General features: G+C 42.6%; 1 protein-coding gene across 1 annotated transcript in view; it reads right to left on the minus strand.

The window, feature by feature from the left end:
• Nucleotides 1-716: 716 nt before the first annotated feature.
• The window catches only part of CNKSR3 (CNKSR family member 3), a 100,374-nt gene continuing 76,738 nt past the window's right edge, over nucleotides 717-24,352 (minus strand). Inside the window, exons 5-13 of the mRNA XM_082669117.1 lie at nucleotides 24,145-24,186; nucleotides 21,287-21,406; nucleotides 19,226-19,285; nucleotides 14,616-14,684; nucleotides 14,228-14,374; nucleotides 8,831-8,955; nucleotides 5,715-5,920; nucleotides 5,139-5,228; nucleotides 717-2,225 (exon numbers count right to left, since the gene is read on the minus strand). Coding sequence (XP_082525243.1) covers nucleotides 1,927-2,225; nucleotides 5,139-5,228; nucleotides 5,715-5,920; nucleotides 8,831-8,955; nucleotides 14,228-14,374; nucleotides 14,616-14,684; nucleotides 19,226-19,285; nucleotides 21,287-21,406; nucleotides 24,145-24,186 — 1,158 coding nt within the window. The 3' untranslated portion in view covers nucleotides 717-1,926. The remainder of the gene's footprint in view (nucleotides 2,226-5,138; nucleotides 5,229-5,714; nucleotides 5,921-8,830; nucleotides 8,956-14,227; nucleotides 14,375-14,615; nucleotides 14,685-19,225; nucleotides 19,286-21,286; nucleotides 21,407-24,144; nucleotides 24,187-24,352) is intronic.

Here is a 24,352-nt window from a genome sequence, read left to right on the forward strand (position 1 = left end):
AGTGATGTGAGAGGACGAGTGAGAGGAAGAGTTGCCACCCCATTTTCTGGGCCACGCTAACAGTCAAAGGGTGAGGGCTGGCTCTCCCCCGCTTTCCATAGTCCCTTCTAGTCATCAGTGCCCTGTTACCAGACTTCCCCGCCCCTGCTCTGCCCTTATACTGTATTGTCAAGCACCCAATGAATCACGCATTCCAAGCCTCTTCTCTCCTCCACTGGCCAAACCCCTTTTCATTCCCCATGAAACAACTATATCTTCACTGCAATTCCCTTGGGGGTTGGTTGACAGGAAAACAGCCTGACTGAATTCATTCACACTAATATGCGAGCGGTTGCCAGCTCCCTTAACCCCACCAGAGGCTTTTTTTTTTTTAATATTTTGCCCGCAACGCGCAGCACGTGGGATCTTTGTTCCCCGACCAAAGATTGAACCTGCACCCCCTACGTTGGAAGCATGGAGTCTTAACCACCGGACCGCCTGGGAAGTCCCACCAGAGGCATTTTAAAAGGAAGATGTTAACTCCAAGCAATCTCCGATTTCAGGCAGTTCAGCAAAGTAGACATTTTAAGGGGTGAGGGGAAGATATTTTTGAATAGGAGATACCAGCTTTGCCCAGAGATATAGCTCAGAAAATTCTCCAAATGTAATTTTACTTTACACACGGTCCCTCAACGCCCCCATTTCTAATCCATAAAATCCTAAAATGGTTGGGAGGGTTTATTTTGTTTTTTTAACAATAGTGCCCACAGTGGCAACAGCCAAGGTGGTCACTGGTAAACCTGAAAACATTTTGAACACTTTTTTCGTTAGCTTCATGTAGGACACAAAACAGAAATATATCAATTACATGTGACTAAGAGTAAGAAAAATATACAACTATATTTAAAACACTTAAATTAACAAGATAGTACTTTTCCATTCTAGCAAAATATCATACATTCAGTTTAAACAAGAGTTAACATCCAGACACACTTTTCCAAAATACCTGATGCTAGTTGAAAATGAGTGACCGTGAGATTTTCCAAGAGATTTCTAATTAGCAAAATGTGTACAGTTTTGAAGAACTGTCCATTCTTTTCTAGAAGATAGTCATTGAACAGGTCAAAATGCAAACTGATGTCTCTCTCATAAACCTAAGTATGGTTGTTTCATTTTTCTCAATGATACTTTGGCTGTCAGCAAATCTTATAGCTTCTTTTCCCTTAAAGACAATAATATACAACACCCTTCACAAATAACCATAAACGTCTTTGTGTGTAGTAAGTCCTATCTAAACCTTTTCACGTGCTTCTGTATTAACTGACTTACACTGAGACTGTTATGAAAAGGGCATTAACTAAGTGTAACTGGCCTACACTCAAACCTCTGCTCTGAAAGAGCATCAGATGCTTCCCACGTGTTATTTCAAAGTCAAAGCTGCTACACTTACACATGTGGCATGGAGCTTGAAAGATCAAAACAAAACTGTTTTCTCCACTGGCTTTTTCAGGTGAAGAGGTTGGACCAAAAACCAACACATCTGTGTGACACTGGCCACCAACTGTAGTCCCACCCCCCTAAAAAGAACAATGGCCCAGATACTCATAACGACGATAACATTCCTGGCCAAGGCTGTGGTTTAAGGAGTGTGTCTCCGTGTTCTGACTCTCAAGGAAGCAAAAAGAAAAAGCGGACTCTCCCCATTTCCCTCCTTTGGCCTCCATAAGCCAGCATCTAAGATTCTCTGGATTTGTTCCCATCCAATGATTTCAAAATTCCAAGTGCAGTATACAACTTAAAAAAAAAAAAAGAAGAAGAAAAAAGAAAACCCACGAAATCGCATAAGGTCGCTGCATAATACTGTGGATGAAAATCAAAACAAGTTGCTGATTGAGGACGCAAGGCACTTGGTAGCAGGAGACGGGGAGGGTCCCGGGAACGCAGGGCTCAGTGAGTCAACAGTTTCAGGCGAGTAAACCAGCTGACCAGCAGGGACGGTTCTGGAGAAGAGGACTTGGCTGCCGAGGAGCTGGCTTTCTTTTTGGTCCCTTCCTCCGAGAATGGAATCATGGCGCTGCTGTGGAGATCTGAGCTGATGTAGCACCTGCTGCCTCGGATGTAGTCTGCACCTCGGACCAGCTGCCTCTCGGCCGTGGGCCTTGAGAAACGGTATGGGGGGGATGACCTTTCTTCGATGATCGGAGAGATCCGCTCATTACTGAAATACCGGCAAAGGCCGTCCTCACCTGTTTTCAGACAAAGCCCACAAGTAGTCCGTTAAAATACCCGTCCTCTGCATGGCGCTGCCTCTGAAGGTGGCAGCACACCCTGCCCTCCTCCCAGGGATGGGCTACCAGGCCCCCCAGGCGGCCAGGCTCACACCACTGGGTGCTGAGAAAGCAGAAACGGAAGAGGTAGGTGCACACTTCAGGCTGCTTTTCCACCTGAGAGGTAACACAGGGGCAGAGCAGAATCAGAGGGCCCGCACTTCTTTTTTTTTTTTTTTTTTGCGGTACGCGGGCCTCTCACTGCTGTGGCCTCTCCCGTTCCCAGACCAGGGCACGAACCCGTGTCCCCTGCGTCGGCAGGCGGACTCTCAACCACTGTGCCACCAGGGAAGCCCTTTTTTTTTTTCCCCGCACTTCTTAATCAGTGTAGAATTTTCATGATTTCACTTGAAATCAAAAAACCAAAGAGAAAATCTTATAATTCTATCAGTCCTTCCGCATCTGTCCCTGCTCAATGCCTGCAGCCCAGAGCACGTGCCCCTGGAACGGTGGTTCTTATTCCGAGCATCCCTAAGGAGCATTCAGGAGGTGAGATGCCTTTGGGTATCACTCTGAATGCAGGGCAGGCACTCTTCACCTTTAATGGATGGGGTTCAAAGATTTTAATGCTCTGCAAGGCTTGGGACATTTCTGGAGAAGGAAGAATGACCCCACCCTAAAAGCCAGTAGACCCCCTGGGATGGGGGCAGGGGGGTAAGAAACTGAATAGAAACATAAAATGCAGGGCACCCTGGCAACATGTAGCATTCTTTTGACTCAGAAATTCCACTTTTAAAAACGGATGAAGAACTACGTACAAGATGCTTATTGAAGCAATATTAACAATTGGGGGGGAAAACACAGATAACCTAAATGCTCAACCACAGCAGACTGAATGAAGAGGTGCTATTGCCATAAGATGGATTACTAATGCAGCTATTACCAAAAATACACCTGTTAACGTTCCCCTTTCATAGTATTACTGAATATCTATCTATTCCATTTTGCACATTTTTCTAAGCGTATAATACGTAAATATAGGAACAACTAGAAGATACACAAAACATTCAGAGTGATTATTTCTAGGTTGGGGAAGCAGATTACAGATTAGTTTTCTCGTACCTTCTAGAGGTTTTCCAACAATTTGTTTTGTTTCTGTAATCAAAGGGGAAAAGTTACGTTAAAAAGTGCCCACTGTCAAAAAGCCACATTTTGTAGGAGTCTATTTATATGAAATGCCTTGAAAAAGTAAATCCAGAGACAGAAAGTAGATTTTCAGGGCTTCCCTGGTGGCTCAGTAGTTAAGAATCCGCCTGTCAATGCAGGGGACGTGGGTTTGAGCCCTGGTCCAGGAAGATCCCACATCCCACATGCCGCAAAGCAACTAAGCCTGTGCGCCACAACGACTGAACCCACGTGCCACAACTCCTGAAGCCCACGTGCCTAGAGCCCGCGCTCCGCGACAAGAGAAGCCACCAAAATGAGAAGCCTGCGCACTGCAACGAAGACCCAACACAGCCAAAAATAAATACATTTATTTAAAAAAGAAAAAAAAGATGACTATGAAAGTTAAAAAAAAAAAGAAAAGAAAGTAGATTTTTGGTTGCCAGGAGCTGAAGGAGGAGGGAATGAGGAATGACTGCTTACAGGCATTTTTTGTTGAAGTGATAGAATATTCTGGAATTAGCACAACTCTATGAATATACTAAAAACCACTGAATCGTACATTTTAACAGGGTGAGCTTTATGGTATGCGAGTTGTCTCTCAAAAAAGCTGTTATTTTTTTTAATTGCCCTTTATGCAGGTACCTTTCTTTCTAAAATGATAACACCAGAAAAAATGTAGAAGGTGGGATGGAGGTCAAGTATCTTTCCATTTTCCTGACCTCACACTCCCCACCCCTACACCCCATATCTCAACCTTAAACGAAATAAAAGTCTAAATCGGGGACTTCAAATGCTAAAAAGAATGGCAAAGAAGATGTGGACATTTCTCAATCTAAACAAAGAACTGCCCTGCCCCCTGCTGTCTGCTCCACAGATTTTCTTGTCAACTAAGGGTATCTTGGACCTTAGAAGGCAACTTCTCCCTTTTCCAATTTAGTGTAATCCAGGTGATTTGGGTACTTAGGTGACAAACTTTACCAAGTCGCAGGGAGAAGTCAGGGGTTGATCACTTTGGAAGTTAGGCCTCCAGAACTTTTCTCTTCTTCCTTTTACAATCTAAGGCCTACTGTTCTCTAACTTTTCACCAGCTCTTTGTTTCAGTGCCACAAAAGCAATGTTACGATGTCCTGACAATCGAATGTAATCTGGCCAAAAATAAGACTATAAACATTTTCCTCAAAAGACCAGTGCTATCACCTGTAACTTTGATTACAGGGTAAATTAAACACAAGTTTCTTTTCCAATAGTAGTTACTCTCTAGCTCAAGAAGGATTGGGGGAGAAAAACACCCATGTCTGTTGGTCAAAAATCAAACAAATTCCAATAATAATAGTCATAAAATTGGACTAACACAAGAAGGATTGGGGAGAAAAACACCCATGTCTGTTGGTCAAAAATCAAACAGGTTCCAATAATAGTAGTCATAAAATTGACGATGAGATTGTTTAACGAATAGTGTATTTCTATGTGTTTAGAAACTGGACCATCAGTGTCTACAGCCTTTTTAAAGCACACAATACTGTTTAGGAGATTTACAATCACTACCTAGGAATATGTATTTCTGCCATTCTACACACAGATAGGACCTTAGAGGCCTTCAGCAACCCCTGATTTTGCAGATGAGAAGATGATTTTATGGTCATTAGAGCACAAAAGGGCTGAAACGAGGGTCTGGGTTTTGGACTCCAGGTTTGGTGTTTTTCAGTTTGCTTAAATTAAACTTACTTTTCCTCCCATGACTTCGAGGTCTAGCAAAAGGGTCCACAATCCCCATCCAGCTCGCATCCGCAGGCATGGACAAAGGCCGGGGCTTGCCTTCAGAGGGAGGGGAAGGAAAAGGAAAAGCCGACAGCGTTTTTGGACTTTAGAGAATCCTTCCCTTTATTTAGAACTAGACCCTCCCCCACCCTGACATCACACTCACTTCAGCATAAGCAAAATAACACAGTTTAAAAATAAGAAAAGTATTTTAAAGCACTGTATTTCCACAGCAAACCATTAGGACAGAGGCATGCTGAACTTGCGTCTGTGGGTCCACGGAGCAAAGCGGCTCCAAGTTAAAATGCAGGCACTGGAAGTTGGAACTGTAACATGATCTCACCCCGCTGGGCTTGCATGCCAGGCAGTGTAATGACTCAACAAGCCTTAGCTTTAGAAAGATGAACAAAGGTCTCATACTTAGAATTTCATTGAGGTTTATGTTTTCCTTGGATTACCCTTCAAGTCTGCCGAATTCATCCAACAGTTCCAAATAAGGAAGGGGGAGGGGAAGAGAAACAAAACAAACACTCAGCAACGTACCATAGGATGGTGTTTTCTCTCTCATTTTTGTGGGCAGAATATTGGTTTCCACGGAATACCCTGGCAACTGATCGGAATCAGCGATGGTAAATCTCCGTCTCCGGCTTTCCTGGTCCAGGAAGGAATTGGGGGACTCAGAACCCTTAGGGCCAGGCTGTGGCTGTTTACATTTACTGAATCCGTAAACGGAACTCCCATTCTCTTCCCTGCAAGATAGAGGGCAATAATTACGTTGTTTACGAAGATCCTCTCACACTGAAGAATTATAGGATACATTCTGCTTCTAGCGCACGGAAGAAAACAAATCCTCCTCTCCCTGTGGAGGAAAAAGCAACACTTTTTCAATCACATTTGCTTCTCAAATACACAGAGATCCTATTAAATAAGAGTAAATACCATGATCCTACTAAATAAGAGAAAATGAGATTTTTTTTCATAGTTGTTTAAGGGATACACATATATCTTGAAGAGCTAGCTCTGGTTTTCCTGTACATCTGTCCTAGAGTTGAATCTCCTCCTTACTACAGACACCACAAGTGAAGGTATGATCTATTGAACCTTTTTTCTCATGCCAGGAGTAGTCTCTTTGCCAAGATCCAGCAAAGAAGACACTTGATGTGCAATGCCAGTTGTCAGGTTTGGAAATGATGTCAAAGATTACAAAGGGGCCTTTAGAGCGGCCAATGTAAAGTGTCTATTTTCTAAACAAAGTACAGAAACCAGCAAAAATTGGACCGCTGCTTGCAACTTCGTTCTTTCTAAATGTCAGCTTATAATAAAACTTAAAATTAATTTTAGTTGAGTCCAGATTACCAGCTGGTTAAATTTTTGGCACTGAGTAAATTCCATTAGGGGCTCATTGCAAAACTACTCGATAAACCCAGAATCCACTGAGTTCAAAAACAGTCTAAGGAACAGCCTTGCCTATTGGTGTTCCCAGTGAGCCTGCTGCCTGCATACCCTTTCCCCACCACGAATCTATCTCCTTCTATACTTTTAAACCCGGCATATAACTTCCCCATTCACAAAGCTTTCATGACTCACCACTTGTTCTCTGTGACCATTTGCACATTTCATTCCTAATAATATATGCTTCAGTGACTTCCCTGGTGGTCCAGCGGTAAAGAACCCACCTTCCGATGCAGGGGATGCGGGTTCGACCCCTGGTCAGGGAACTAAGATCTCACATGCCGTGGGGCAACTAAGCCCTCGCGCCGCAACTACTGAGCTCGCGCGCCTCGACTAGAGAGGCTGCGTGCTGCAAACTACAGAGCCCACATGCTCTGGAGCCTGTGCGCCACAACTAGTGAGAGAACACCCGCACGCCACAACTAGAGAGAAGCCCGCGTTGCAACGAAAGATCCCGCATGCTTCAACGAAGATCCCGCGTGCCACAGATCCACTAAAACCCGACACAGCCAAAACTAAATAAGTAAATAACAAATTTTTAAAAAATAAAATAAAATATCCTTCATTAATGGTGTGCGTGTGCCCATGTGTTTCCCCCAGTAGAATCAAAGCACCAGATCCCTTTCACTTTTACTACGTACGTACCCTTCTTCTTACCACAGCTCCTGTGACCCCTCACTGAGACCCAGACAAGAATATTCAGGATTGGGGGGTCGGGGCCATCCTCCCTACAGCCTACAGTTTCTGATAGAACAGTCCACACACTGGTTTGTTCTATCAGTGAAACCCTCTGCTCTTTATGTGCAAAAGCAACAACTCCTTGTAATTTTAAACACAATTCAGATCTCGTGACCACAGGACTCTGGTCTGTGAATACAGGGAAGAGCCTGGTCTACCAACCAGAAAGCCCCTGATCACTGCAGCCACTGCTCTACATGTATAATAACTTCTGGGCAAACCGAGACTCAAGGAAGAGGAAAATGACATTAATTTTTCTTTGTGCCCAGGAGAGAAACACAGCAGAAGCGAAAAGCACAGCTTCAAACAAAAACAAACAAATGAAAAAGTCCACCCTGAAGTGAAAAATCACTGTAAGTTCAGTCCAAACTGTGTCTTATGAAATAGTACAGCATGATTAAGTATTTCTCAATTTATTCTTGAACAGTTGACTAAGATATTGGCAGTTCTCTGGGGGCAAGAACTACATCTGTTTTGCATAAGATGGTAAATCAGGCCCAACTCTCAGTAAATGTATGTTTCATAAATGAGCCAGATTCTCTACTTTTACCAGCATATGTAAACATGTAAGATGATATACATAAGCCTATATTTTCATACCTTAGTCATCCCCTATATAACATCTAGCATAACCGTCCTCATTTTACCATAAACATTTACGATAGCCATTAAGAAAGTAACGATCCTGAAGAATTTCTAATAGACACACACACATAAACACACATGGCCATGCAAATACAGCCCATCCACACCTATTTTCACATTTTTTAAGTCCTACGGAGAACACATCCCTCTCAGCAAAATAAAACTGTAACTTTAATCAATCTCACAGAAATATTTATTATCTTCTGCCCCAGAGATAAATGTACCGTGTAGTTAATGAAACTTCGATGCCCAGTGAAGAATTAAAACAATGCAGTCCCCGAGAGCACATGCTTTAATCAGCCCCCTTCCCATCATACTGGCTGGCTTCAAGGCCCATAAAACTAGATCTGTTCCTACACTTCCCCCTAAAGGATCACACTTCCCCCACCCCTGGTTTCATTGAGGTATAATCGACATATAACACTGTATTCATTTCAGAGGTACAACGTAATGGTTTACGTATGTACGGCAAAACAATCATCGCATGTGGTTACCAATTCTTGCTTTCCTGTGATGAGCACTTTTAAGATCTACTCCCTCCGCAACTTTGAAAGATACACGACATTGTTAACAACAGTCACCACGCTGTACATTACACCCCCAGGACTTCGCCTGTAACTGGAAGTCTGTCCTTTTCGACCCCCTTCACCCATTCCCCAACGCCCATGCCCAGGGCGATACTTTTTGACGGTGGATTCAAGACTCATCCCCAACACACTGGAGTGTCAGCAGCGTCTCCTCTCGAGATACTTGTGGTCTTCACACCACCACTAGCACCTCCACGCAAGGAGACGTGCACACCACAGAAATGGGCACCGACATACCGGGGGGAGTAGGGAACGGTCGGTGGAGGAGGGATATAAAGATCCAGGATGGCTGGCTTCTCCTTCTTCAGTGAGGCATCCATTGTGCTGTCCGGGGACTGAGTGGTTGTGGGCGGAGGCGAGGTCTGAAAGGGAGTAAGTGTAAAAGCATGAACGTTACCTCGGAGATCATTCTCCCCAAAACCAACACCAGCCCCTGGGTAAACAGGGGCCCAGGTCATTTGTGTGTCTGCAGCTACTGGAAACATTCAACGTGTATTCTGCTTTGAGACACTCAAAATGTACCGAGAGTTTTTTTGTTTTGTTTTTTTTAAAGTATGGTTGATTTACAATGTTGTGTTAGTTTCAGGTGTACAGCAAAGTGATACAGTTGTGTGTGTGTGTGTATATATACATATATACACATATTCTTTTTCAGATGCTTTTCTATTAAAGGTTATTATAAGGTATTGAATATAGTTCCCTGTGCTATACAATAGGACCTTTTTATTTTATATATAGTAGTGTGTATCTGTTAATCCCAAACTCCTAATTTATCCCTCCCTCCCTCCCCACTTTGGTAACCATAAGTTTGTTTTCTGTCTGTGAGATTATTTCTGTTTTGTAAATAAGTTCATTTGTATCATTTTTTAGATTCCACGAACGAGTGGTACCATATGGTATTTGTCTCTGACTTACTTCACTTAGTATGATAATCTCTAGGTACTTCCATGTTGTTACAAATGGCATTATTTCATTCTTTTTTATGGCTGAGTGGTATTCCATTGTATATATTATATAAAACATTTACCAAGAGCTCTGAAAGCCTAGGTGCATAGTGCAAGAAAGGCAGAGGCCCAGGAGCCAGGTGTCAGGCAGGTTAGAATTCCAGCTCTGAGCAAATCACTTAAACTCCCAAGTCTTAGTTTTCTCCTCTGAAAAACAGCCATACTGACAGTGCCTCTCACGTAGGGCTGCAGTGAGGACAGAATGAGTTAGTTCACACTAATTACTAACAATGCTACCACTCACTAGGAGTATGGGCTCGGAATTCGGACTGCCTGGGTGCAATCTTGGTTATACCTCTGATTAGGTGTGTATCTTCCAGGCAAATCACTCAACTTCTCTGTGCCTCTTCTACAGAATGGGAATAAACAGGGACAAAGATAGTAGCAACACAGGGTAGCTGTGAGAATTAGGTAACGTAATACATGTAACGGGCTTAGCACAGGGCTCGTCGCACAGTAAGTACCCAACCTCATGCTGTCTAATTTAGTATTATACACACACACACAAGTTAATTTTTCAAATTTAAAATCCACACAGCTTTTAAAAAATATTTTAAAATCTTGTGTGAGACCTTCAATCCTATCTCTTCTACAATCACAGCAATGACTGGCCTTTTCTAGATGGTAAAGGAACAGCAAGAAAATGAGTCAGGGCATGAAGATGTTGGGTGAAGGCCAGTGGGAGGCAGCAAGTGAGGACAGTGCTAGACCCCGGGGCGTAATAAAAGGACACCTACGCCCTATCTAGCCCAGGTGGTGATGAATGGAAGACCCCCTATCTCCTGGAAGTGAGAGTGGGAATGGGAGTCAAAGGGTTGGGAGGACGGGAGTAGCCAGTGCTCACAGAAAGACAGCCCCATTTGGGGGAGAGATGCCGAGGCCCAGAGAAACAGTCTCCCAGAGCGTACACCACAGTCTGTCAACTCTCCGAACTATATAATTGATCCACATCTCATTCTGACAATCTTGGGCAATGTCTGAAAACATGGGGCCAGGACCCAGGCCCTCAACAAATAGAAACAGAAGAAAATTGGAGCATTTCCATAGAACAGGCATTTTCCGAAAACTCCAACACTGATGGTTACTTCTAAATAAATAACCCTTGTTTACCATGATTGTGGCCTAAAAACAGAGCGATGAACAGCTTTTCAGTGACAACATGAATGATGTGGACAAGAACTAAAGATGCTCCCTCCCAGCAGAGGTGGGCACCCAGGCATACAGACCCCTGAAGAATGACACACAGGGCAACAGCCAGGGCGGGGGCTAAGAAACTGTACGCAGTACTGGTCTACCAGAGTTCATGTTCTGAAAATATCCTGGACACATCACCAGATGCCTAATAGCTAAGCTGTAAAACGGGCTCTGCATTTTGACGGTTTTCCCTCCCTGGGTCAGAAGCAAAGCTAGGTGTCTCATGCCTCACCTTCACCTCTTCCCACAAATTGCACAGTTCGTGGAACCGGGCAGGAAGGTAGAGAAAACCAAAGAAAAAGGAAGCATGCCCCTTCTTAAGTGCATTTCCATAGGTCAAGGAACTAACTCTAGCCTATACTTAGATATCATTTTCACTTCCCTTCTGAACACATCCACCTGAATTTTCCTGTCACTTCAAGCTCAGTGATGCCCAGAAGACCTGTCATCTCTGCCTCCCAGATGGCTCTTTCCTGACATTCTAATTTTTGTCACTGGTATTGCCACCCAGGTTCACTGCCACATTTCACATCTGCTTCTTCCTTGCCTTGCCTACCTTCCTCACCCCTACCCCAAAACCTCTGCTGTCAACGTGAGTAATTAGGAGTGAGATTCAGAAATACTTAGCTGAGGTCCCCCAGCTAAGATGTGGCAGAGGTGGGATTTGAACTCAAGGAGTTCAGCTCCGGGGCCCCTTCCTGTCCACTACGCTGTGGTGCTTTGTGAGTCCTCTTGATGCTTCTTCCAAATGGCCTCTTGCATTAGTCTTTCCCTAGAATTGCCCCGTCCTAGCCTCGCCCGGAACAACATTACCCATCACCTACACGTGTAACAGCTCCCAACTGGTGTTTCTTGTGTTTAGGTAGTATCATGGACTAAATTGTGTCCCCCAAACCCCCAGTAGCTCAGAATGTGACTGTACTTTGGAGATAGGATTTTTAAAGACATGTTTAATTTAAAATGAGGGGGCTTCCCTGGTGGCGCAGTGGTTGAGAGTCCGCCTGCCGATGCAGGGGACATGGGTTCGTGCCCCGGTCCGGGAAGATCCCACATGCCGCGGAGCGGCTAGGCCCGTGAGCCATGGCCGCTGAGCCTGCGCGTCCGGAGCCTGTGCTCCACAATGGGAGAGGCCACAACAGTGAGAGGCCCGCGAACCGCAAAATAAATAAATAAATAAATAAATAAATACAAATAAATAAATAAAATGAGGTCATGTGGGAATTCCCTGGTGGTCCAGTGGTTAAGACTCTGCACTTTCACTGCAGGGGGCGCAGGTTTGATCCCTGGGTCAGGCAACTAAGATCCCACATGCCACATAGCACGCATCCCCCCCAAAAAAATTAAATAAATAAAAATTAAAAAAATAATACGAGGTCTTATGGGTGGGCCTTAATCCAGTATGACTGGTGTCCCTATAAGAAGAGGAGAGGACACAGACACACAGAGGAAAGACAACGTGAAGACAGGGAGAAGACGGTCATCTGCAAGCCAAGGAGGGAGACCTTAGAAGAAGCTAACCTTGATCTGAGACTTCTAGCCTCCAGACTTTGGAAGGAATAAACTTTTGTTTCGGTCACCCGGTCGTTGGTACTTTGTTACAGTGGCCCTAGCAAACTGATGCAAATATTAGTGTAAAAATCAACTGTCAACCTGTTGACAAAAATTACCTGTGAGATGAAGTCCACACTCCTTAGCCTGGGACTCTATACCCACCCATCCAGCTCAGTCCACTGGTCTAGCTTTATCTCCCACCCTCTGCCCCAAAGAGTCTGGTCTACTTATTCTTACAGGAGCGCTGTGGTGTCTACCCAGAGCCCTTGGTCAGTCAGTGAACCCGGCTGCTGTGAGTGTCTGTTGCTAAAAGCTCACGGCTGCCCCCTTCTCTGGAAAACTGCCCTCAGCGGACAGCTGCCACCCCTGAGTACAGCTACCAGTGCCCGTGCTGTGTGGTTACACCTGGGTAACAGGCCAAGACTAGACTTTACCTGAGACAGCATCTGCTGGCTTAGCCTCCTTATTCTGCCTCCCTCCCTCCCGGACAAGTTTTACCTAAAGCACAGGCACTAAATCGCTTTCACAAGAATGTCTGTCACACACTCTGCTTCTAGGAAACCTTGTCTGGGCACCGCCCTTCCCTGATGGCAGCACATCCTCGGTTGGTGGGCGTGTGTCTGAAGAACAGCGTTCCTCTCCTCCACCAAACAGCCTCCCATCTGCCTCCCAAATCCCACCTAGTTTTCCAGGCTCCAAAGGGCTCCCACCTCCTCAGGAGGAGGCTCCTTCACCTACCTGTCCATACCCACCGCCCCTTCTTCAGAACCTAACATTTACGCCCCTGCACCAAGGAGCTGACAGAGTTGCTGTGTGGCAAGCACTCCATCAACCATCAGTGAAGACCTCTTCGATGTTACTTAACACACCCTGAGAATCCCAAAACTATTGAAAGATGGTGCCCCTTATACTGAGCGATGCAAACAGAAGCAGCTGGGGTGCGACTGATACGTTCCGTTATTATTTAAAAAGTGAACTTAATTATGTGCCCCTTCCTGGCTCCACCCTCCACATCCTGGTCTTTACTTTTATGTGCCTCCACACCCCTAAGGTGCACACATAGGCATACTTCCAGTGCTGTATGCATCACGAAGTGTCCAAATTGATGGCTTGAGACCACTGCTGTTCCTTCCATTTGAAGATGTACAATAAGATCACAGAAAGTTACATATAAATGGCAAATCTCAGTCTTATGAAAGGGCACTGAAACGTGATTGCTTTTCATTCATGATTTAGGAATTAAACACTAAGAACCGATGACGTAAGGAAGAGGTTGCTCAGGGTGCATGGTCCAGCCAGGCGTAGGCAGTAGGAGTGCACTGTGTGTAGAGAATTTAAATAATAAAACTCACTAAAGACCAGTGTGCTTTTTATTATCACCCAAGACTGCCAAATCTAAACAACGGAGCGATGCAGCGCCCCGCTGGGTGGCTGGTTCTCACAGTCCACACCCCTCCCTGCCTTTTTAAACCATGCTGAGGGCTCAACCCCACGCGGTCTCTCTAAGATCAGCGGTCAAACGGGATTCCTTTATGTGAGCACGTGTTTGCAACGAGAGAGGAAAAGGACCAGAAGGAACTTTCTGTAGTGCTGGCAGCCACTCGCCACCAAGTGGCTACCAAGCACTGAAATGTGGCCGCTGAGACCGAGGAACTGAAGCTTTCATTTTAATTGTTGAAATAGACACTGGTGGCTAGTGGCTGCCATACTGTTCAATGCAAATCCAGCATGGCTATTTTCATATAAGTAAGATTATAGGATAATTATCCATGCACAAGCTCCTGAAACCAATCAAAGTGTAGTCTTTCTTTTTGGAGACAAATTGGATATTGGACATTGTTCTTGCGCTGATGTCAGAGGAAAGATTTCAACCCGTGACCAGTACCTGGACCAGAGGCGGCTTCCATCGTAGGTTTTTCAAGGGGGCGGGAGTGAAGTTGAAGGAACTCGTGGGCCGCTTCTTAAGCAGTAACACAACTCCTGTAGGATTCTCTCTCAACTTTCTCACCAGATTTTTTAGCTGCCATCCCACCTTCAAGGAAAGAAAATGAGGAGAGCGCACTTGCTCATGAATAACGAAAACTCAAACCCCTATGAATTTATCTCAAGGAAATCAGCTATGAGCAAATAGGCAGACACAAATCTGTTCATCCTAGCACTGCTTAAAATTATGGAAAATTGGATATAAATTGAAAAATTTTTAAATGCATGCAAAACGGTTTAAAAGTTCTAGAGGGGAATATGAAGTCGGAAGTCTCAATGAACAAACTCACCACAGTTTGCTGATTGACCTGAATCACTTCATCACCGGCGTGAATCTTCTGAGATCTGTCTGCAGGAGACTGTTAGAAAAAAACAGAGAGAGACCTGTCATATTTTTTAAACCTACTTCTTTCTGCTTCTATTTCTTCTCCCTTCTTTTTTCTACAGAAAACGAGCAATGGAAATATAATCTTCTCAGGAAACGTTACACAGTGTACTTGAGTTCCCTCAAAGTACACAGCCTGTAGAACTTGGCATTGGGTACTGGTGTTCTCTCTTCTATTAGCAGTTTGTTATAACAGATAATCTGTCAGTTGGAACAGCCAAGGTTCATCTAACCTATCGTGAAGAGTGGGACGCACTGTCCACATAAGGGGCTGATCAAAGCCATTGGTTCATCTAAAATGAGACTTACCTACATCCCTATCAAAATTAATCTTGTAAAAGCCAACCAACTGCCTAACGTGGACCAACTGCTTAATGTGTAAAGATCATCATGTACCTCTGTCCTACCGTTTCCCTTTAAGCAATTATTAAAACGAAATATTACTTTTACTTAAACTTGTTTTGCATGTTATCATAATGCTATTAACATAGAAAGATAGTGACAATAGAAAATATTTCTTTAGAGAGAATTTAAATTTTTGCATTTTCAGGTGGAATTCTAAGTGCATGTGTTGTCACAGTATCAAAACAAAGTCCAGGCTTTGTTTCTCTCAAATAATAGTTTGCTACAAATTTGCAAATATTGATACAAATATAGATACATCCACATATGTGTGTACAGACAGATAAATAGATGTAACCTGTCTGTCAAATATTTTCCCATAGTTTCTGGTTCACTGAATCAAACTAAACTCTTTATGTTTAAGGTATTTCAGATGATTTTAAAAAATGGTTAGAAAAAATTCTGCCAACAACCTTTACCTAAGCCTAAGATATCATTAGGTTTATTTTATGGAGTTTTCAGAACACTGAGATTCAGTGTTAAATAACTTACTATGTGTCCAGTGTTATGGACACATAGTAAGTGAAAGATGCAGAATGTAATTTTATGCTTATTATGTGGTTTTTAAAATTAAAATAGTACCTTAAAACTTTTCCCCTGACAAATTATATGTTGAAGTGATTATTTCATCTTAAAAGGAATCTGTGCCATAATTTCATCTCAAATTTTTTTGTCTCACTAATATATTTTTCAGACGTAAACATTCTGGCATTTAGTTGTACGTGAAATTTGAAAAATATTTTAGAATAAGAGTAATGTCTAATCCTTCCTAGAAGTATAAGTTTATTATTATTTAATTGCAAAAACAACAAATGCATGGAATAAAATAAAACAGAACTATGTAAAAAAAAGATATTTCCTATGATCAAAAGAGAAAGAAAGGATCAAACTTTAATTTCAAATTATAATCAAATGTTATCTAAGTCAGAGTGTTTTATTTTGTGACTTACATAGCTGACTGCATCTTCAATTTACAACCATCCTTTAAAAATAGCATCTTTGAACACACTGATGGGGACAGCAACTAAACTCAAGACACCCTTGCTGAATTTTCTCACTCAGCTGTTGTGATAGGCTCAACAAAGAAATGAGCAAGTTAAAAAAAAAAAAAAAAGAGAGAGGGAAAAAAAAGAAAGGAAATGAGCAAGTAGTGTTAAACTGTAGAAACAGTCTCTTTGATTTACCTAGGGCCAACGTAAGGCATAGGTAACTATAACAGTTATTTTTGAAAGCATTTAACCTGCTACCATAACAACCAGCAGTGCCTCACCTGAGAGACTAGCATCGTGGGTACCACAGGGAGATGGCTTGTCTCAAATCTCTTTCTACTGAAGCACTTCTTAAACAAACGAATGTATCAAAGCTCCTTTTTGCCCCTGGTGTCAGATGCCTAACCCATGGTTACAGATCAACTTTAGTAAGTCGGATACCAGTTAATCTTCCTGGGCTGGAGATTCTTCTAAGGTAGCTTCACTTTCTAAAAGATGGCCCTGAGGCCAGGAAGTCCCTGTTTATAGATATGCAATCTAAAAAATAAGCCCCGGTGTCCTGAACTGACTTCCCTTCCTAAGGATCCTCTCCCATTCATTTCTCAAATATCCTACCAAGTGATTAAGAGTTGTGCTTGGCAGAACACTGGTAAAGAGAGAGCCTGATAACCAAAATTCTCCCTGGGGCAGTAGCTCTTGCCTATCTTCACCATGTGCCGGACTACTGAAAAATGATGCTTGTTCTGGTTTGCTGCAGAAAAGTGATGACCTGGAGAAGAGTGCATCCATTCTTCAGAGGCTCACCTACTTCCCAACTCATTTTCGGGGTGGGGGATAGGAGTACGGATGAGGTCCTATCAAGACGTCTGCCAAGGTCTTGAACAACATCAAAAAAGAAGATAGAGAATCACTAGATCTTGTTAGTCTCACCTTGGAATGATCCTGGCTGCTCAGGTAACCTCCAAAAAAACCCAGAAAAAGTGGACAGGAGGCCTGAGATGACCTGCTGGCATTGCTTCAGCCTGGAGTCCAAGATAGAGGGAATGCAGTTTGGGAATTCTGTCCACGACCACCCCCCAACACTAGACTTGCATTAAAACATTCTGACTTAGGATCGCTTAAGTCAGAGCGACCTTAAGTGATAGCCAGAAAGCTGTCCTGGAGCTGGCATTTTTCTACTGTCATTTAAGTGTAAAATGTCCAGCATTAAGTGTAACCTATCCAGCCCAAGCCCTCGAGAAGTGGACTCTTACCTAACTTCCCACTTTCATCGACAAGAATTAGAAAGTATCTGGCATATTCCAGACACACAATGAACACAAGGTGATTGACTGAAAGAATGAGGGACATTTTAAAGTGGATTACTGGATGGAAAAAGACAAGTTTTCCCTTTTTTGATCTGTAACAAGATGGAAACCACCTCTCTCTAGGACGACTTGTTTACCATCCTGTACGGAAGCGGTAGGATCGACCACATCCAGGTGAACCCTGAATCTCTCACCCAGTCCTATATGATCTGGTAGGGATTCTACAGAATGTATCACTTGACATTTCATTTGATTCAAAGGCAGTTTTGTTTAGTTATCGCATCCTTAAAAGTGGCGGCGGGGGGCAGAGGGGGGAGGTGAGGGAGAGCGGTAGACAGTGAAAGGAAGAAATCTGTGCGCCTTCTGCTAATACTATTATAGTGTTCTACATGTTCTTCCGAGATTGAAATTGATTCAAAGACCCGATTGAGTCTGGGACTGCACAGGTCTGGTTGTTAATGCAATCACCAAATTGCTAGACACAAAACTTTAACTCTCTTAAAAACTGAAACGACATTCACCATTCTTTTGAATCTATCCAGCCCCCGCCCCCGCAAAATGTACTGAGTGGTACAAAATGTACTGAGTGGTTCAGCTAAAATATATAAAGTCTCTGATAAGGATAAGGGAGGATCATTTGTTGTGATTTTTTTTTTCTTTTGCACCATCCCCAGCCCATAAGGAGAACGTTCTGTGCCATTATTGCCTATTAGGTGATGCAGTATAAAAATTCCCAGTGGTCTCTGTGTATTCTCAGTAGAGCTCAACAAAGAATGCTTAAAGACACTACCATCTTCTATTCATTCATCTCCCAGAACTGCACAATTAATTTATAACTCATTGACTGCCTTAAGCGATGCCACTGTTTTCTTATTACAAAAATCAAGTGTGTGTCACAAACTCTCATCAAAGATCATGCTATTTTATTTTATCAACAGACCTAGCAGCTGAAGCTCAAACTCCGATACATATTTCCACCAGATTAGAAAAGTAGTTGCTAAGTCTCTTGTTTCTTGAACTACTTCCTCTTGTCTTAATTGATTAAATAGTAACTAATTCCATAGACACATGCTTCTTTTCCACAGATGCAGGGAAGCTTTTCAGACATTTCTAGCTTCATATCAGTGTCGTTCAAAAGCTAGCCATACTGTAGGTTGCATAAAGAAAGTATTCAATTAGCTCTACTTTTCACAAATTCAAAATGTTTGAGGGGCTAAAGAAAAACCTTTCATGTAGCAGAATTTTCAAAAGGAAGATAACAGGGTACAAAGTCCCTTTCAGTAGAAGCAGCCCTGCTTTTTCTATTCAAAGGATTAGGGGGGAGAAAAACTAAATTTCAATATCATGCAAATATTATGAAATACAGCTCTATAAAAAGAATCTTTGTCATGCAAAAATCCCAAAATAGTCACTCTGGTGACATATATAAATTCCATTTTTAAAAAACCATAGTTTACACATATGGTCACCAATTCCAGCTCTTATAAGAGGGATTCTCAACAACAAAGAGATCATTGTTTTTTGTATTTATGGGTTAACATTTTCAGGGTGCAAAAATAATAATAATAAACGCAAGGGTGGAGGTAAAAACTGGGCAAGGTGTGTGAACGAAAGCAATAAAGGACAACTTAAATAATACATTGACGACAGCTGGATAAGCTGCATGCTAGCCACAGACATAAACAAAATAGGCACGGTTGCTCCCACTACAGATAAGACAACCGAACAGCACACACACGTTTAAATGAAAAGTATAGGGACTCTGTCAAATCTGCTGGAACATACAATGGTTTTACATTTAATGGATAAGCACTTACATTTTCTGTGGTTCCAGTAATCACGTGCAATCCATCATAGGTTGATTTGATGTACATGCCCTAGAGTGAGTCAGACATATTAACTCATTAGAAATAGAGCCGCAAGTGAGACGTAAACTTATAAAACATTAAAGGCAGTCCCTTCAGAACACCACTCATTTTTCAGTCTCCTGAAACACTGTAAAGCAAGATCTACAGAGCAGGAAGGGGAACTAACCAAGGCGAAACACTGGGGAAAGAAATCAGAAACAAGATCTCTTTGATATTATAATTTGTGTACCAGGCTCACAGAATTTTGGTCTAACTCTGGGGACTCAGAAAGAATGTTCTCAGACCTGTTGAATGAATGAGGCAGTTCAAACAAGGCCGGTCCTCTCCCGACCACTTCTCTGTGTAGTGAGACAATATATTCAGTTAATTTGGTCTCAGCAGTCCCTGCACGGTAACTTATTCAAGCCACTAACAACCAGACCAGGATGTATGAGCAAAGACTGTTAAGTAACACAACATAGGAAATAAATTAGAAACAGGCACTCCTGCATTTTAAGGGGGGCGTATAGATTAATACTCTTCTTCCTCAAAGGCCCGACAGTCAAACTCAGAGGTGAATGCCTAGCGTGGAGGAAACATCTCTGTAGTTTGACACAGCATGTATAAAAGAGAAGGTTTATTAAACTTTGATAAGATGGGGAAAGAGCAAAAGTAAACAGAGCAAAGAGTAGTTGCTCACCCTGGTACCAATACTGTATTGATAATAACATAGATTCTCCTCAGAAGTCATTTTGACCGTGAACTTGCCCTGCTCAGCAACATACCGCACTCTGCAACGAGCACCTCATCCGATACTAACACCTGCACGGTTCTGCCTGTCCTCTCCTTTCCCATCACTTTCATCGGCAGAGTAACTGGCTTCCCCCTCCACACAGTACTCCTCTTCCCAGAGCTTTGCATGTATAACTTTACCTTCTGAAACGGCAACTCCATTTCTGCCAACGCCAGGCAGTTCTCCGCTTCAATATGTGAATAAACCCATCCCCAGGAAGTCTTCTGTGTGTACTCCATTATAAGCCATCATTTGCTTTGAAGCCAAGCAGTCTCGGTATGTACATTTCTCCTTACCAAGAATGTGGGCTTGTCAACATTTGGTTGATTTTTGTTTTCCGATCTGAGAGCAGAGACTGCCCTGATATCTTCCCACAGCTACCTACACACTAGGCACGCCCCGTCCCCCTTCCCCTCCCCCCCTCATCAATACCAGTCACAGTAGCTGCAGCCACCAATGACTGCACACATACTATTCGTCCAGCATCTGCACTCAGCACGCATCATCTAATTTAATACATTCAACAACCCTGTGAGGGTTATTATCATTATTATTATTCACTTTTGACAGATGAGGAAACTGACACATAAAGAGGTAAAGTCACTTGACTGCTGGGATTTGAACCACACTCTCTGACTCAAAGCCTCTAAGCTCATCAATGGGCCTCGCAGTTTCCTCACTTAAATTTCAGCAGATTAACCATACCGGCTGCATGCTAGGTATTTGGAGATGTAGGTACCTAGGTGCTGATCTAGGAATCTACCTGTATGTATTCTCAGGGCCTGTTATTACAGAGCTCATACATTACTTCTAAAGCATCTCTGAACTTCTTCTTAAGAATCATTTCTTTCAGCCAGTCTCTTCTCAGCCTAAGTGGTAACAGAGACTTCAAAGCAGATGTTGTTTCATACCCAGAGACCACCTTTCCTTTGTGGAAATGTTTTCTATCTCCTTAAATTGCTAAGACCTAAAAATAAAACTGTTAAGACAATTCCTTCGAGATATGAGTATATAGTTTTAAAACAGTATTTATTTTTATACTTTGAAGACATAAAACTTATCAACAGTTCAAGATGGCAAATTCCTAACTACATAATGGAAGACAGTCTAACTGAATTCTACTCTTCAGAATTCTAGTGAAAGCAATAAGGAATTTAAAAAAACACACACACATACACACCAACTTTAATAAATGATGATGTTATTTGAAAATAAACAAGTGTTGTCAGAATTCTTACCAAGCCTTCCCCAGGTTTAATGTTTGGTAAGTGAACTTCTTCCAGACATGCACACTGGCTCATAACAGGATCCGTGGTAGATCGGATTGTTTTATCACAGATGCCATTTAAAACCTTGACCTAGAGTTGGAGAGGCAAACAGGGAAGGTTCAATCATTAACCAAGTTTATCTCCGGCTGAATTTTTTTTTAATGCACTTCACCTATCATCTTTAGCTCTGGTTGTGATAATACTGCTCAGTGAACACATGGCACTTGGGTTCCACGTTTGCAATGTGTGGGAATAGTGCCACTATTTCAGCTTTGCTTAAAAAGTGCACCTTTTATATTAACTCGTTTACAACCACTGAAGCGCACAGGCTGGGCAGAAACCCCCTTTCAGCAGTTAAAGAATCCTGTATTCCCCAGCCATCTGTGTGGTTTTTTAGGATTGCTCACATTCTCTGCATACCAAATACAGACAAGGTAAAAAAATATATACTTTTGCCTGCACCTTTTTTTTTTTTTTTTTTTTTTTTTTGCGGTACGCGGGCCTCTCACTGTTGTGGCCTCTCCCGTTGTGGAGCACAGGCTCCGGACGCGCAGGCTCAGTGGCCATGGCTCACGGGCCCAGCCGCTCCGCGGCATGTGGGATCTTCCCGGACCGGGGCACGAACCCACGTCCCCTGCATCGGCAGGCGGACTCACAACCACTGCGCCACCAGGGAAGCCCTGCACCATTTTTTTAAAAATAGATTTTATATTTTAAACAGTTTTTAGAGAAAAACTGAGCAGAAATTAGAGTTCTATATACTTCCTTCCCTACCCCAACACAGTTCCCAACACAGTTATATTATTATAACAGTTAATAATAACAAGATTTTATTAACATCTTGCATTAGTGTGGTACATGCGTTACAATTGATCAACCAATAGTGTTACATTATTGTTAACCAAGGTCTGTAGTTTACATCAGGGTTCACCCTCTGTGCTGTACAGTTCTACGCGTTTTCACAAATGCATAATGTCATATACTCACCATCACAGTATCATAGAGAAGAGCTTCACTACCGTAAAAGTTCCCTCTGCCCCACCTACTTGTCTGTCCCCACTCCCCTACTATGAACCCCTGGCAATCACCCATCTTCTCACTGTCTCTATAGTTTTGTCTTTTCCAGAATCCTATATAGTTGGAATCATACAGTATGTAGCCTTTTCAGATCGGCTTCTTTCGCTTCGTCATATGCATTTAAGATTCCTCCGTATCTTTTCAAGGCTTGATAGCTCATTTCTTTTTATTGCTGAATAACATTCCATTGTCTGGATGTACCAGTTTGTTTACCAGTCACCTACAGGCCATCTTGGCTACTTCTAAGTTTTGGCAGTTAGGATGAAAGCTGCTATGACATTCTGTGAAGGTTCTTGTGATATAAGCTTCTTTCCTTTGGGTAAATGCCTAGGTGTACAACTGCTGGATCGTAGGGTAAGAGTATGTGTAGTTTTGTAAAAAGCTGCCACAGGGTCTTCCAGTGCGGCTGTACCACTTTGCATTCCTATCAGCAACGAACAGAGTTCCTGCTGCCCCACATTTGGCGCCGTCACGTGTTGGATTATAGTTATCCTAATAGGTGTAGAGTGGTACCTTGTTACTTTAATTTGCAATTCCTTAATGAAACATGATGTGGAACATCTTTTCATATACTTATCTGCCAGCTGCATATCATTTTCCATGAGGTGTCTGTTCGGACCTTTTGTCCACTTTTTAATTAGGTTGTTTGTTTTCTTATTGAGTTTTAAGAATTCTCTGTGTATTTTGGCTACACGTCCTTTATCTGATATGTGTTTCAGAAAACAGTTTCTCCCAGTCCGTGGCTTGTCTTTTCATTCTCAGGGCACTGACGGAGCAGTGTTTTTCATTTTAATGCCGTCTACCTCATCCGTTTTTCTCTCATGGATCACGCTTTTCGTGTTGTATCTAAAAACTCATCGCCAAACCCGAGGTCACCAAGATTTTCTCCTGTTATTTCTCGGCATTTTATACTTTTGCGTTTTACATGTAGGTCTATGATGTTTTAGTGACGGCTCACATTCTCTGAACGCCAAACACTGAGCAGGTACAACTGTAGAGACGTGAGGATCCCTATTAAGTGGTCCCCGTGTAGAAATCACAGTGGCTACGTGTGGTTACTTCTCCCGATCAGATTCATCTAACCTTTGAAAATTAAACAACTAAGGAAATCAGGAGATTCCAAAGAGTGATTTTTTTTTTCCCAAGGGGGAGAATCTAAGAAGTGACACTTTTTACATTCCTCCAATGTGTTTAGCCTCCCTATTTATGGAAAATATATTTATAGAAGTTTCATTGCTAAATTCCTCAACACCAGTAGGAGGAAGGCCTTATCAAAAGAGCACAGGCTGGCTTATGTCAAAAGGAGGAAGCGATGATGAATAGTTACAGAATGCTCTTTAAACAGTCACAGTACATCTCCCCTCTATCATAAGGTTTTGGCCAAGATTTTTTTTTAAAACAAAATGGTCCTAAAGTGAAATTTGCACATCAGTTTCACCCTGATTAACAGGCTAGTTAGTAATTTAAGTATAATTGTACCCTGATGAAGGGTTCAGAGCAGGGAAAAAAAGAGTAAAGCAGAGACCCCAATATACCCAAGTTAAGCACAGGAATTTCCACAGGAGTTGGTCTTATTGTTAAATAGTTTTTATTCTTCCTTTTCCACCTAAATTAATAGACTCATATCCCAAAAGCCAATATTTCGAAGCATATCCTGAAATAATTAGCCACCGTCCATTTACGTTAATTCATGTGATTCCCACTGTTTTGGGAAAAGGAATTTTACTGTCACTTTTAGAAGGTATACTTACTACAGCCAAAACTTTATCCTCCATTTCTGCTACAAGGCAATCCTAAAGGAAGAAAGAAGAAAATGAAAACTATAAGAGCTAAAAACTTTCAGAAACCATCGGCTTAGCTCACTAGATATTTCCTGGGGTCCAAGGAGGTCCCTGACACACCTCCCACCCTGCAGCCTGAGCAGTCCTGGACCATCTGGAGGAGAGACCTGGATGGGAG

The sequence above is a fragment of the Grampus griseus genome (genome assembly GCF_964374135.1).
Source record: "Grampus griseus genome assembly, chromosome: 13".
Lineage (NCBI taxonomy): Eukaryota > Metazoa > Chordata > Mammalia > Artiodactyla > Delphinidae > Grampus > Grampus griseus.